We start from the raw sequence: 16,725 nt of genomic DNA, 5'->3' as shown, positions 1-16,725 counted from the left end.
CCAAGGAAAATTCCAATGACAAGTGTAGCAATGATCAAACAAGTGGCTGATATGACTGATGTGCATATCTCCTTAGCTGGGCAGCATATATCCTTTCCTCATGTGCCAAATTTCCTAACTGTTGATTAGTGCGAGAGCTACTTGCCAAGTGCATATATAACTGAAGTAAACGGGAGACAAACTCCCACACAAATCTCCAACTAAAACCAGTGATTTGACACATTTGCAACCAAATACCAACGCTGCCAATCAAATCTGTGTATAGCTGCCAGCGTAGAGGTTGATTTGCTATGCGTGGATCATGAAGCAGATCGGTAGCGCAACATGTGTAATTTGGAGTGGGTAAAGGGAGACAAATTCGCACACAACTCTCCAATCATAACCTATGATTTGACACCTTGCCAATCACGTGTCACGCTGTTCCATAAATCTGCGTGTTACCTTGCTGAACTGGGCTGTGTATAGGTTGCCAAATATGCTCTACGTATCTTCTTGTTAGCTGGTATATAACTTCTTCTTGTGAGCTTGTATATAACTTCTGATTGGCTTGCAGTGTTTAGTGGGAGAAAAGGCTTGTCCTACGTGGCTGTGTTGCCCCCCTTGACTGCTATGAGCTGACTGATCTCAAATCTGCGTGGACCTGGTAGCTTGTATTAATATAACTTTCTGAACGCATTATTCTTTGTGGGGACAAAGTGGGGGGACAAGATTTGTCCCATGTGGCATTATTGTCCCCCTTTAAACTTTAATGAGCTTTCCCTTTATTCCTTTAAAACATATTAAATAAATGATCACTTTTCAATAATTCGTGGTGTCTCAAAATTTCAACGTGCTGCCTTGTTGACTTAGTACTTGGAACCTTTGACTTTGAGTTGTACTTTGTCTGGTAGGCCCCACATGCTTGCCACATCACCTTTGACCTTCACTTGAATTTGCCATGTCAAAATTTGACTTATTTTTACTTTTGGAAAAATTTCTAAATTATTCCAATTATTCATTTTTAAAATTTTTTTTCCTCATTTTTGCCATTAACATTAGTAAAATCAACTTTTGAGAGACTATAAGTCGATTTTTGATGCTCAAAGTGGGTCATAGGATAATGCTGGGCCTCTGAGGAAGAATTTCGAGTAGTCACACGCCCCATACATTTCCTAAGGCCACTTATTTACATCATTACATAGAAAATAAGTAAAAAATCATGTTTTGCAGGAAAATTTTAATTATTTAAAAACCTTACTTAGACCTAACCAAATTCCACGAAATTTTTTGTGTGATCTAGTACGGTAATATACATAGACTCTAGACACTAAGATGTGTTAGGGGCTCAACCTTCAAAGCGTCACCCCGGCTTTGGGGTAAAACGTGAGTGAAAAAACCCAGAAAATTATCCGTCTCTAAAAAAGAAGAGATAATTAATCAGATAAAAAAATCACTCCAAGGTGTACTCGTTTGCTGATCGAGTCCCAACATCCTAAGCCTGTTATAGACTCAAAAACTCATCATTACTAGTATCACTTATTACAATTCCCCGCAGGGTGTGGAATCTGGGTACAAGAAAGATGATGAGAAGATAGAAGTAGAGTTAAAAAACTCTGTTGACTGATCATATCTGATGTTACAATTGTCCTCTAGATCATTCTTGGGCATGGAGTCTTCAAATAATCATCAGGTGCCAGTCCAGTGGTCAACAGTTCCTTATGAAGCCTTCACAATGTGGATTGATGTGCTAAATCATGGGAATGATTAGTTAATTTTCCTTAACCCCAACGACTTGTTAAATTGGGGTAGCATTGGATGTGCTATAGCCATGAAAATTGGTGGAGAGGCTAAAGCACATGAGATCTCCAAGAAATGGTTTGGGGAAATTCCACATGGTTAGAGAGATATTAAAATAATCAATATTTTTAATGGAGTTTCTAAGTTTAAACTTAGGAAAATTAAAATGTTAATGGGTATTAATATGAAACTGGGTGAGAATGTTCTAAATGACATGGATCAAGCCAAATCTAATGTTAGCCATTGATTAGAGACTTAATCTCGGTCGTTGAAGACTTAACAGGAAAAGCATAAGAGGAGGCTTGAGGGTCAGTTGGAGACACACCGAGATTGATCAGTCAGTTCAATTTTCTGGAGCGGGTTTTGTTGAGAAAATTCGAACAAGTGATTTGAGTTGCAGCGAGGGGCAGTGAGTGCATAGCAGAGAGGCAGGGATAGTGCCGGAGGGCTAGCGCAGTGATTGAGGAGGCTACGCAAAGCCAGCAGGAGCCACGCAAAGGGCCAGAGAGACTGCGTAGAGGCTAGCAAGGCCTGCGTGGGTGACGCAAAAGGCTAGAGAGCCACTGCAGAGCAACAGAGGGCTGATGCAGAGCCTCAGAGAAGCGTTGGAAGGCTTTTTGTGGAGCAGACTTGTTAAATATCTGCTTCCGAAGAGAGGTATTATTGCCAAATAGATATCTTTGTTGGGTGAGCCAGTTTGGCACCCTAGTTGTACTCAAGAAAGCTGCTTAATAATAAAACCCTCAGAAGTGTTGCACCAACTTTCCCAACTTGGGTTTTTCCGGGGAAGATTGTCCAAAAATAATGGCGTCCCTTGTGTGTTTGTTTGTTATTTCAGTTGATGATCTGTAGATGGTTGAGACTGCATTTGTGTTTATTTTCAGTATTTATATGGCTAAATAACTGGTTAAGAAATAAACAAGGAGGTGAAATAAACCAGATAATGCAGGGAGAATTTCTGACGTGTTAGACTTAGAAATTTCAACATGACTTGGTTAATTACTTCCTAGCAAATGCAAATCTACTGAATAAAAAACACATCTGAGATTTTAACATGTAAAATAAATATAATAGTGGAAGCATATTAAAACAACGATCCTAATCACATGCACACAATATTTCTGCCCTTGAAATCTACTGTTTCATTAAATAACAATCTATAACATACAAGGGATCCCTTCTTGGGATAATGTCGCTCTGAGGGAAAATACAAATACAACAATAAACCTAGAATTGATCCATCTGATCAAACCCTTGATCTGTCCTTCGATCAGCTGGCTGATCCAGATCCTTCCCTTCCTGTCCCTAGCAATCTTCTTTGAACCCTACACACTTGGAAGAAAGTCCTTTTCAACCCAATCACTGAGATCTCACTGTCTCCCTATGTCTTGTGCTCAAAGATGTGTCTTCTCCTTTAGCCTAGCCTTCCTTTTATAAATTTGAGTTATTGCCAAATCCACAACTCTAATCTCCAAAGTGATTGACAGTTGAGATTATATCTCAATATTACTTGAGTGCAATGGTTGAGATTCATCTAATTCACTAATGCAAATAATCTTTGCATTTCATTAGATTAATTCACTTTATCTTATGAAAGTCAATTACATTAATAATTAAAGTAATTGTGAAGGTTAAGGGTCAATTAGGTGACTTCCACACGCCTAAACACTTAGGTCTATGCGGAAGCACTGTTTTAAGATTCGACTGAACCAATTCCGAAACGGCCGAGCCAAACCGAGTCAAAGCCTGGCCGGGTCGGCTCGGTGGGCAACTCGGTTTGGCCGGCCGGGTTGTTATCGAGCCCGAGCTAACTTGACCGGCTCGGTGGGCGCGACCGAAAAACATTTTTTTTGTGTGATTTTTTGGGGACCCCAAAGCCCATTCTTATATGCCTTTGGGTTCTTTGGGGTCCATTTCTCTCTCCCAAAGCCTATAAAACCTACCCAACCCCTCTCATTTCCTCACAACCATCTCATTGCATTTGAGTGAGAATTTGTGAGGAGTTTGTGAAGAGTTGTGGAGTTTGTTTTTGGAGCAGCAGTGAAGAGTTTTGGGCAAGCATTGGAGCAAGAGTGAGGAGTTTCTTGGGCAGCCATTGGAACAACATTGAGGAGTTGGTTTGTTGGAGCAACTTTGAGGAGGCAGTGTGTGCCTAGAGGTATTTTTTTTTTCACTTCTAAAAATCTGTTTTTGCTTATTTATTTTTTTGTGCAAATTTGGAAATTGTGTTTTTTGTGAAAGAAATGAACATTGAAGCAATGCAATTTTTGTTTGTTTTCATTTTCATTTTTTTTTTCTTTCATTTCCAAGTCAAAAAATGGCTCCTAGAGTGAAAGATGCTGCTTGGGCATATGCTGAAATGGTTGATAGTCAAATGCGTTGCAAATTTTTCCATAGAAAATTTAAGGATGGTCCTAGGGGCAATAATAGGTTGAAACAACACTTGGCAGGGATTAGAGGCCAAATTACTCCATGTGAATCACGAAATTGGGGAGATTAGGAAGGAGTTGTTAAATAGCTTTGAGAAGTTTCAAGAAGAAAAAGCAAGGCGAAAAGAAATAGAGGCTGAAATTGGGAGGAAGAGGAGTATACAAAAAATGATGGCTACCAACCCCCATATTGATTTTGGGGGTTCTTCTTCTATTCCTTGTACTGATGCATCCAACCCCTTCCGCTATGTTCCTCCCTCTTTGGAGTCTATTCAAAAAAAGGTTAAGGGTAAAATGAAAAAGAAGGGTGATATGAATATCAAAAATTATTTCACTGTCACACCCTCCTCTCCATCAGATGCACATGGTCCTGAAGCTAGTAGAACTTTGCAGCCCACTTTAGATGATCATTGGAAGAAAGAATTGAGGGAGACTGCTTGTGATTACATATGCCGATGGTGGTATGATGCTGATATCCCCTTCAATGCTTTCCATTCACCATATTATGAGCCTATGTTTGATGCCATATTTGCTGCTGGAAAAGGCTTCAAGTCCCTACTATGCATGAGATAAGGGGGTATCGTTTGCAAAAAGAAATTTCCTCCATTAATGAGTATTTGAAATATTTCAAAAACTCATGGGCAAAAATAGGATGTACCATCATGTCAGATGGATGGACTGATCAAAGGAACCGTACCATCATAAACTTTCTTATCTTCTGCCCATAGGGAACCATGTTTCTAAAATCAGTTGATGCATCTGATAGGGTGAAAGATGGACAATTGTTGTTTCAGCTATTGGATGAGGTTGTTGAGGAGGTGGGGGTGGCTAATGTTGTTCAAGTCATCACAGATAATGCCTCTAACTATGTTCTTGCTGGTAAACTGTTAGAGGAAAAACACAAAACCATCTTTTGGACCCCATGTGCTGCACATTGCATAGACCTCATGCTTGAGGATATTGGCAAATTAGATTGGGTCAAAAACACTGTAGATCATGCCAAAAGCATAACAAAATTTATCTACAATCATTCATGGATTTTGAGCTTGATGATATTATTAGGCCTACCATCACTAGATTTGCAACTCATTTTTTGACATTGCAACCTATGCTTTCACAACATAGAAACTTGCAAAAGATATTTTCCAGTGATGAATGGAATCAAAGCCAGTGGTCTCTCAAACAGGAAGGCAAAGAATTGAAAAATAAAGTTAATGAAGAAATATTTTGGAGAAAGGCAACATAGATTGTGAAGGTTGTTGAGCCACTAGTTAAGGTGTTGTGGTTGGTGGATGGGGAAAGTTTGGCTATGGGCTTCATTTATGAGGCTATGGATCAAGCAAAGGAGTCAATAAAGAGGGCATACAAGGATAGAGTGGCTAAGTATGGGCCCATTTGGGCAATCATTGATGAAAGATGGAACAATCAACTCCATCGCCCTATACATGCAGATGGGTATTTTTTGAACCCACGGTATCATTATAAAGCTCTAGTGGCAGGAGCTTTGAGTGGGGAAGTTAGAGATGGATTGATTGACTGCATTGATCGCATGATCCCATTGGAGTGTGATCAACTGGAGATACATCGACAGATCACAACCTTTAGCAAAGCCACAGGTACCTTTGGGAAGAACCTAGCAAAGATTGTAAGGGAAGCAGATCAGCCAGGTAAACAAAAATTTCAATTTTCAAATTCTTAATACTTATTTTGTTAGATTGTTTATAATTTGAAAGTTGGATATAATTTGCTGAAAGTTGAAACTTGAGCTAACTCATTACACTACTATGTTTTTTGCAGCACAATGGTGGGAGGCTTTTGGTATCGATTGTCCTCAATCGCAGAAGTTTGCAATTCATATTTTGAGTCAAACTTGCAATGCTACTGGGTGTGAGCGCAATTGGTCTGTCTTTGAGAGGATTCACACAAAGAAGAGAAACCGTTTGGATAAAAAACGGTTAAATGATCTAGTCTATGTCCAATACAACCTTCGGCTCAGACGCAACTAATTGCTGAACAAAAGACCTGATTTAGATCCCATTGTGTTGAAAGATATTGATCCAACATTAGATTGCGTAGTGGAGAGTCATCCAACAGAGTTTGATTCTGACGAGGATCTTGATTTGGATTTACAGGCGGTGGCATCACTTGAAGAAAATGTTCAGTTGAATGCATATCCACTTGTACCAGCCTCAGGCCTAGCCCCAAGACCTCCAGTTGCACGTGCTTCCTCTGCTCAGCCACGATGTAAGCGCATATCTCGTCTATCTCAACGTCCAGCTGCTGCACAGCTTGCTAGTGCTACCACTACTACAGTTGCAATTGGAGATGATGATGAGGAGGAGCCATGGTTTTCTTGTCTGACTCTGATTCAGAGGTTGAGCCAGATGATGTTGCTCCTCTAACAGTAGCCAGTAGTACTGGTCAGTGGTGACTAGTGATGTTTCACAGTTTACTTTTGTTGTAGAGGCCATTTCTAGCCTCCTTGGTTATGTGTTTTTGTTTTGATCTCTATATCATCATCATATATGTATTGGATAGTGCACTGGGTGCCATTTTGACATAATGGATCTATGTTGCGGGGGAGCGCCCCCCCCCCACCCTTGATTCCGCTCCCAATCCGCGCTCCGCGCGGGAGTGACTTGGGAGCGGGTCGGGAGCGCACTCGATTTCGAGAGTGCGCTCCCTAAAATTTTTTTCGCTCCGTGCCTCAATATGTTGTATGTTACTATGTTACCTAACTTGCGGACGTGGTTGATGAAGATTATAACTTCTAGATGATTGTTGTTATATGGATCAATCTATGTCTTTTTATGTTTTTTATATCTAATTCATTATTCTACATGTTTTTGTTGACATATATGTATCAAAATATAAAAAATATAATATATATATATATATATATATATATTATATAAAAAACGCTCCAGGATTCGCTCCCAAACCGGGAGCTTCTAAAAATGTCGCTCCCGCTCCCGTTTTCGCTCCCGCTCCCAAGTAACATAGTAATGGATATATTCATGAGCCTATTTTGATCATATGTTGTCTTCTATCTATATTCTAAAGCTTTGTGCTTGGAAACATGAATGAAAATCTTTGAAATTATGTTTTTTTATAAAAAATTAAATATTTAATGTATTGTTTACAACGACCGAGTCATTGAAATCAAATCGGCTGAGTTGATACCGATTCGGAGTCTACCCTCGGCTGTTTCCAAGTCGGAGTCGACCCTCGGCCGTTTCCGAGTCAGAGTCGAAGTTTTAAAACATTGTGTGGAAGTACCCGCCTGAGCTACAAACATGAACATGCTCCTCATGAGGAGGATCAAACCTCCTTGAGATTCCAAAACAATGCCAATTGTAGCCATATGAGTTTGGGTGTTGTTCAAACCAAGAGTTCAATCCAATTGAAGATGCCAACAAGATGCCCAAAATAGCAAAATTAGTTGGGGTGCTTTGCCCAACTAGCTCCCCCAAAAGTGGATTTCATGGATAGCCCTGCCAGTGTGGGCTTTGGTTGTTAAAACAACCTCGTTAAAGCTAGGGAGACCTTGAAAGAATGTGCCAAGAGGCCTAAATCAATGTGCATTTGAACAAACCAACTCCAAAACCCTTAAAATAAGGTGGGCACTCTGGAGAAGTGTGCAAGGTGAAGCACTCCTCGAAATAAGGATAAAATAACCAAAACCATGTGTCACAAGGTGAAACCATGTGCAAAAACCATCAATCGTTCTCAATACCATGTACGAAAAGTAGGGCACTCTAGGAATGTGTGCAACAAAGTGTGAATGCAACCAATTGACAAATGAATCATCAATAGGCCAAGTGCTCCATCAACCAAGCCTGTAAACCATTGTAATACAAACGTGTGACATCACATATAGGGCAAGAATGCAAGGCACTAATCAAACTCTAGATACTGGTGATGTTGCATATATTCAGCTATGTGATGAAGCCTCAAAATATGATGAATAGTGAAAAGAAAGGCATCAAAGGCAGCAATAAATGGCCATCAAGCAATCATCCTCTATATGCATCCTGCTTGAGCTGGGTGTTCAAACTTGGACATTCCCCATGCTACATGAGGAAGTAATAAATATAACAGAATGTGCGATGCAGTGCCGTGTGATGATATCTGCATTGACTAATCACTATTGTTGATGGGTCATGTCCCTTGGTTAGGTCACGTCCCTTAGTTAGGATGTGTCACTTTATTTATTGTTACTATATTATTAATTGATGTTCATTGCAGACAAGTAGTGCAAGATGTTGAGATAATGAGAGCATGGTGATTGACCAACTTCTTAAAGGATCAATGGTTAGAAAAGGTTAGATAAAAAATTATGTCATAAATGAATTTAAGGTGCTAGGTAGATAAATTAGTTGAAGTACATGTATATTCAGCTGCTTGCTATATGGCTGATGGACTATATGGTATCAATGTTTGTTTTGTGAGTCTGGCAAGAGATCACTTTGACAATAAAAACATAGAGACAGATTGTGACCAAGATAATAATGTCTATGTTGCTTTCTCAAATATTTTTAAAGCATGCCACCAATCTTGTTTAGGATCTAGAAATCAGAATATTTATAAATTTGAAGCTAGAGTTGCATAATTTTACGTGGATTTCTGTGTGTCGGCATAGTATTATGCATAACAGATTTTTAGTGTCTTTTGTGACACATTGTACTTTCTTTCTGTTGATTTCCCTGTCAGCTATGTCTGCACAATTTGATCGAACATTATTGGAGTATTATGATCACATGCGCTTTAGCGGGACTCCACTTTACACTGAAACTGAGGAACAAGCTAGAGTTCTTCAAATGGATGATGAGAAGGAAGCTTTGACAGGTACATTCCTTCTTATGAAGACTGCTTGTCTGTCTGAGACCCTTTATTGGCTTTTCTTGAGTGTTGTTTCTTTGCATTAAGCTGCTTTATTTTAATTTTTAATAGATGAAACTATTGGGAAACAAATTATAACAGAGAATATGCATTGGCTTTTACTTCCTAAATTCTTCACAACAGTATTTGATAGATCATCTAATTTTAGAAATGCAAACAAGCTAACCTGTGTTGAAAATACTCATAAGTTTGTTATTGTTTCTTTGATCCCAATTGTTTTCTTGGAACAAGACACAGAAAGACTAACAGAGAAGGCAAATTGTTTATATATTGCTGTGGGTACCATCATATAGGAAAGGCTGTACAAAATTGGCAGTGGAAATGGGCTAGCATGATCAGAATACATTTAGTAAACTACGGAAACCTTTTATTCCTAGTACAAAACAGGGAGGCCATTATGTATCAGATAAAGATGCTTCAATCAAAAGGGGGCTTCCTGTGGTCATAGACTGCCATTCCCATCCATTTTATCAGAAGTTCATTTCCTATTGTCTTGCATTAATTTCGTAACAAGTTGTTCTTATTCGATGCTTGTCACTTGTATTATTCATATATTTTGTGACGTGGGCATAGTAGTATGTATCTGATATGTATCATAGGCAAGGATTGGAATGCTCACATTTTGTATTATACCATATGAATTTCATTAATCAGCTTGTACAAGCAATTGCATGAAACTTTTAATCAAGAGGCCTGCAAGCAGTGATGTGCTGTTGGGCGATATGTATGTAGTGATCTGTCATGGCATGCCTGTACGATAGGAATGAAGAGTCATACTAAATTAATTGTATGCAAAAAGATGATCGTGCCCTTGAAATATCCTTCATGCTTCATATGATGGTGTTGGTTTAAAAGAGTGCATACACATTCAAGATACACAGGAGAATGGAGAGAGTGATCAAGTTTATAATATATATTAATGCTGCAGCCAATGTACAAGGCTAGCCCAAGGCAGGCTTCTCGTTAACACACCCATGTCACTCTCTGTAATAAATAATATCTCCTTACATCATTTACAGTACCCTAACAAAATTATGATGGTTTAACCATCTAACTCTACCATTGATTGTGTGCCACATAACTTCCCAACACATAATTATACCAAGGCGCACCTAACACCCCACGTCCCTCCTCAACACAAATATTCTAACACAAAAAAAGGCCTCACAAACTTTTGCTCAACTTTTGATGAAGAATAACTTGGAATTGACTACAGCTTTTCTCCTCCTGAAATTTGGAACTCTCTACTGATCTGCCGTCACTCTCAAATAGAAAGTAGAATTAACAACTTGGTGCTGAACTCACCTCATCAACCATTGTTGCTGTTCCCTCTACTCATCTGGAATCACTCTCATATTGAAAGTTAAATTCACAGCTTAGCCAATGCTACAAATTTTCCTAGACAATCACCACTAAGATGCACCTAACACCCCAGCTCCCCCCTCAACACAGATATTCTAACACATAAAAAACCTCACGAACTTTTACTCAACTTTTGATGAGGAATAACTTGGAATTGACTACAACTTTTCTCCTCCTACAATTTGGAACTCTCTACTAGTCTATCATCACTCACATAGAAAGTAAATTTCACAACTTGGTGCTGAACTCACCTCATCAACTATTGTTGCTGTTCCCTCTACTCATCTGGAATCACTCTCATATTGAAAGTAAAATTCACAGCTTGGTCATTGCTACAAATTTTCCTAAACAACCACCACTAAAAACCCCCTAAAGTCTCCTTTTGCTAGCAGGTGTGCCTGAGACACTGTCTTGAAGCTACCTTTTATGCAACTAGTCATCTAAGTTTGATGCTCAAAACAATAAATCAGCAGCGACAATATTGCACTGAAAAAAATCATATTCTTTCAAATATACTTCTGACCAACTCATATTGAAACAATACATTTGAATATTGCTATAAGACATATAATCACTTTTAACTGCCTCTGATACCCAAATGTGACAGACAGGGCTGAAGTCCAGTCACAGAAATAATCTCACGAAGACTCACTAAGTCACCACATAGCCACCAAACTCTTTAGCAGACTTTGTTCTATATACAAATTCATCGGCATGGGGTCTTGTGTTGCCATTTCTTGAATTGAATGATTTTTCCTTATTCACTTTCTTCACTTCCTTTTAACACCTAGTTAAATATTCTTGCAATGGCCAAAAATAACATTGTATGGAGCTAGCCTCTGCTGGAATTGCTTGTCTCAGCATTTCATGAGATTTGTTTTGAAAATCACATTCTTGGCAATGTTGTGACTGTTCTGGAGTCACTATTCACATGGTTGAACTCCGTAGGTGCTGTTCATAAGTCACATTTCATTGCAATTATTTTCCTGGATGCCTCTTAAAGAGGCTAGACAATGCTCTTCTAGAGTCTTCTGATGTTTCATAGATTTTTGGAAGGTTTTTGTTTTAGTCCCAAGGGAAACCACCCTTGAAATATTGTGCAAAATTGTTGCCACAAAGTCCCCATTGTTGCTGTCATGAGGTTCTATGAGACAGTGATAGGATAACCTTATATATTCCCAAGGACGTTTTGACTTGTCAAGAACACTATTGGGATCAAGCAAGGTCACCCCTTATCACTGATGTTATTTGGGATTCACATTGATGAGCTGGAAGTGCACCATAGGGAGAACATCCATGTTGATGATGGCCGTGTTACCTGTTGACCACTAGAGTGGCACCTGATGATTACATGAAGACTCCATGCCCAAGGATGATACAGAGGACACTTGTACCATTAGATATCGTCCGTCAACAAAGTTTTTTAACTCTACTTCTATCTTCTCATCATATTTCTTGTACCCAGATTCCAAACCCTACGGGGAATTGTAATAAATGATACTAGTAATGATGAGTTTTGAGTCTGTAACAGGCCCAGGATGTTGGGACTTGATCAGAAAATGAGTACACCTTGGAGTGTTTTTTTTATCTGGTTAATTATCCCTTTTTTAGAGGCGGATAATTTTTTGGGTTTTTTCACTCACGTTTTACCCCAAAGCCGGGGTAACGGTTTGAAAGTTGAGCCCCTGACACATCTTAGTGTCTAGAGTCGATGTATATTACCATATTAGATCACACAAAAAATTTCGTGGAATTTGGTTAGGTCTAGGTAGTCATTTTTTAATTTTTTAGATTTCCCGCAGGTCAAAAATTACAAATAAAATTGTATTTAAATTGTAATAAGTGTATCTTAGAGAAGTTGCATGGGGTATGAATAATCAAAATTACACTTCTCACCCTCAACTTTCTACTATGACACACTTTGAAGGGTTAATAATGTGTTTTGGACTCTCAAAACCCACTTTTCCTAAGTTTAGTAGGAAATTTGGGAATTAATTAAGCCAGAAATTAAATAAATGGAGAAAATAAATATCCACACATGTTAAATGTTGTGGAAATGAGGTGGAAAATTGTGGGGGAGTTAAAGTTAAGTCCCAAGGTGGTGTGGACTCCTAAAATCAAAGAAAGGACATGTTCTCAAATAAAATTGAATTTCTGGCATTAAATGAAAGCGCTGTTTGGAAATTCGAATTTGTGAAGTTAATGCACATTTGGGAGGATTTGGGAGAATATTTGGTGGAGATTTTTGTGGGAAATTGTCTTCACATGGGTTACCACCTATATACGCTTGTCATTCCATTATAAAATTCGAATTTGGCACATAAGGGAAGAAGAAAATGATATCCACTTGTCAGAATTCGATTTTTACACTTGGCATTGGAGCTCCATTAAACAAATTCGAATTTCTCATTGGGATTTGCTCCCAACTCTCTACATAATAGAGCCATGGCTCTCACATTGGATCATATTGTTACTATCTATTGTGCTTGCGGAAGCGTTGCTGCCTTGTACACTTTCAGAAATATCAATAAAGACTTTGGGGTTTCATTCATGAGGTGTTCTTCCTTTTCGAGTGTGATGAATTGTTGAGCATTGGCATAATTCCTTTTACTCATGTTTTGATCTAATTTGCTTCCATATGCTCTTGTAGATTTGTTAATGTAGAGCTATCCTGCATTGACATTTGATTTAGAAGTATGCTCTAGGTATAGAATGCTCTAGTTGGTTTTAAATAAATCTCTAGAGTTTCTTATCATTGTTTATTGCTAAATCTATAGGAACTAATTCTTGATTGAAGTTTTGTATAGAGAACATCTTGTTGGGATTACAAAATCAAGCGTGAGGGGAAGTCTTTGGAGAGACCAACCCACTCTTGATACATTCTTAAAGGAGCTTTCATTTGTTCTTTGAACCTTCATAGCCTTATCTTACAAAGTGGTTTTGTAGGGATTTCGGCACATAGCTTGTACACAAGCTGGGAATTTCTAAATTTAAATCTTTTTTAAAAAACATTGTACTTCATTTCTTTCATTTGCTATCTAAGAGTTTGAAGATGGCTAAGAAAAGACGAGAGTTTACTCTCACTCTTTAGCTTAGCCTTTTGTAAATTATAATTGTACATATACATTTTATCTTGTTGATTTTTCCACTAATACTTAACTTATTTTGCAGTTCTTGTTTGGATTGTTTGCTAACTCTTGTGTGGCAGATTTTGAAGAGCAACTTCCCGCAACATCTAACAAGTGTTTGCAGGACCTTTGGCAAGTGTTTGCGGTTCGATTTCGAATGATGTCGTGAGCCCTTTTGAGGCTTATTTTGGTGAAGTCGAGTTCACTAGAGGGCTGTCCATTTTTCTCTTTAAGCCATGGGCATTAGGAGGAAACTCACACCTTGTTTCCCTTGCATAATTTTTGTGAGATTTTGTCAGTACTTTCTAAAGAAAGGAGGTCTAGTGTCCAAGTTTCAAGAAATTATTGTGGGACTCTTCTTGAAGTTTAGTTGAGGACTTTGAAGGACCCTCTTCTCTTTGTAATATTAATAAAAGATCTAACTTTCTTGTGGGAGCTTGGGATTTCTCCCATGGTATCCTATCTCCCCATTTAGAGGGAGGCTTCTCTTGGGTGGATTGACATTTGCATGGTTTAAGCTTTCATACTTCATTCACTTACATGCATGCTTTAATTGGGAATTAATACAACCTCACTATCACATTTCATTAAGTTAAAGTTTGTTACAATTTCATTTGAGCTTTGCATTCTCTATCTCATTGTTGCTTGAAGTTACAAGTTTACACTTTACTTTGGGCAATTCATCCTTTACATGCAAGCATTTTATATTCCTAACAAACTTTGATTCGTTTCCATTTACCTTCGTAAATTGTTTCATGAGCACTTGAATACATGCTTCAATTTTATGCTACATTGTTATCTTGAATATTGGAGCAATTTATTGTCATTGTCTATTTGAAACAAATTTTACTTTCAAGAAAATTACTTGTATCATTTTAATTCATTGATGAAACACATGCAACACTTGTAAGCTAATTTTATTCCTCCAATTGAAGTTATAATTGCAACTTATGTTGAACACTATTTCATTTTCAAGCATTGCAAATCAATTTCTTTGAAGCATTTGCATGTATCATTATTTTAATTTGGGGAATTAACACAATTTGCATTTCATCTAGGCATTTTAGTGTAGGAAGGCTCCAAGCCTCATTAAAATTTTACCTCCAACATAAGTTGGTTGAAGTAGACATCTTAGGGATCCTCTACTCCTCTATTGACTCCTCACTGTGAGATCCATATCATTGGGCGAGGGTGAAGTCTGAGGATTGAAGAGTTAAATTGTAATCTTGTTGTAGAGCTAATTAATAAAATTAACCACCCGGATGCGGGTGTTACTGCTGCGCATTTATGAGGATTTATTCCTCGCAGGCAGCTGTCCCTGCACCTGGCTCGCGGACGAGGATCGCACATTTCCATGGCATGCGATATCAATTGGACAGAGTACAGAATTATGGTCGCACAGTTCGTATTCAATGCGCGCTTGGTTCGAGAGACTATGCTCGATGTTTTATCCATGGCCTGGTGTCTGGTTTATGCCATTGCCCTCGGCTCTTTCCACCTCCGCCTGATTTTCTTCCCGCACCCCTGTTTCGTTCAGGCAGATTGGAAGCTCTCTTGGATTCTAAGTCTTGCCTGGTTCGTCTGCGCTCAGTCCTTCCCCCTTCGGCTCTGCCATTTTCCCTTACCTGGTTTCTCTGATAATTCGAAGATGCCTCGCCGTCGTGGAGTCTCTCGCCGTGGAGGCAACACTGGTAATCGAGGCAGGGCCTCTCATTCTGCTCCTCAGAACATTGTCCCTATTGCTTCTGCCTCCCCGTCCTCTCCGCCCTCTGGCCATGCTAGACCTCTCCCGCACAACTCCTTTCAAACAACCCGCTTCACCTTCCATAGCAGGCTCAATAGGCCAGTGTTGTCAGCCAGCATCACTGTAATTCTTGCTGAGGAGGAGGATAAGCCCAACAGCTCGGCCCACACCACCACCTCTCAGTCTCAGGATGACAGTGTCCTTCAGGGGGAGATGGCTGGGGTCGTGTTCAATGACGACAACATGCAGGAAGACGACATTGTTCCTGAGGCTCCTCAACCTCCAGCAGAATCCAGTCAGCGCGAGGTGCTTGCTTGTGAGCCGGTTCATCATCCAGGTAGCATCTTGAATCTGGTAATTCCTCCAGATGGCGGTATCGAGGGGGATGCAGATAATGAGTTCGTCACATGGATTGCCTCTTCCAGCCAGGTGGACAAGGATGCGCCCGACTCTCCGCAACATGTCTAATGATTCTGGTTCAATGCCTACTGGTGGCACTCTTGCCTCTGCTCTGTTTTATTTTATGTTATGCGTCTATGTTTTGGGTCTCTGGATACTGTTCTTGTCTCAGTTCTTGTTTTGTATCGGTGCGAGCCAATATAATCTGATGAGCAGCAACAAATCATGGCTCAACAAGCCTTGTTTTTGCTTTAATTTTGTATATGGCGGTTATGACAGAATGCTTATCAGCAAAGCCATAGTTGGCGATAGTACTGTTGTGCTAGACACAGAACTGGATTACTTTCTTGTATGTCAGGGTCTTACAAATCATGTTTCGAAGTCTCTCAATCCTGAAAGGGCAGATAGAAGGATCTGTATGTCTCAGAATCTCTGGTTGAGGGCTGGCTTCGGCCCCCTCTGAGGTCCCTACCTCTTTGTACATATTTTTTCTCTTTTTTAATAGAATAGTCTTTACGTAGAAAAAATAAAATTAACCAAGAGCACTTTCCATTACATTTACTTTACTTGTTTCTTGATGGTTTGAGTTTTCATATGCAAAGTCTATTGCAAAAGCAAGTATTGTAATCATTTCAAACAAGTGTTTCTTTTCGTGTTCAAGTCTAATTGCATATTGATGTCTTGGTTTGGCACTTCCTTTCTTTTACATTTCCAAGTTAATTACTAATTTTTTGGTTTTGGCAAGATATGTTTCACATGTTTTGATTTATAAAGTTGATTATTTCAAAAGCATTTTGTATCTTACATACTTGTGCTAACAATTCTTATTTACATTTCAGGGTTACTTTGTTTTCTCTTTTGAGAGCATTGCATTTTATTTTGAGCAAATATATCTTTAAATTGTTGAGCAAATTCCTTATAAAGCACTAGTTTTATGGTATTTTTTTAATCATATTAATGATTGGCATTGTTATTTCAAGTTGCT

General features: G+C 38.9%; 1 protein-coding gene across 1 annotated transcript in view; it reads left to right on the top strand.

Moving 5' to 3' along the window:
- LOC149266125 (antitermination NusB domain-containing protein) overlaps positions 1–16,725 on the top strand; it is a 212,914-nt gene that overhangs the window by 52,532 nt on the left and 143,657 nt on the right. The window contains 1 exon segment of the mRNA XM_089430045.1: positions 8,919–9,053. Within this exon segment, the coding sequence (XP_089286171.1) occupies positions 8,919–9,053 (135 nt within the window).

Source organism: Pinus tabuliformis, chromosome 6 (genome assembly GCF_031772625.1).
Source record: "Pinus tabuliformis cultivar Carrire ecotype Pingquan chromosome 6, CPIR1, whole genome shotgun sequence".
In the NCBI taxonomy this organism is placed as follows: Eukaryota; Viridiplantae; Streptophyta; class Pinopsida; order Pinales; family Pinaceae; genus Pinus; species Pinus tabuliformis.
Note: the sequence above shows the minus strand (reverse complement) of the source record. Positions and strands in the feature narration are given on the sequence as shown.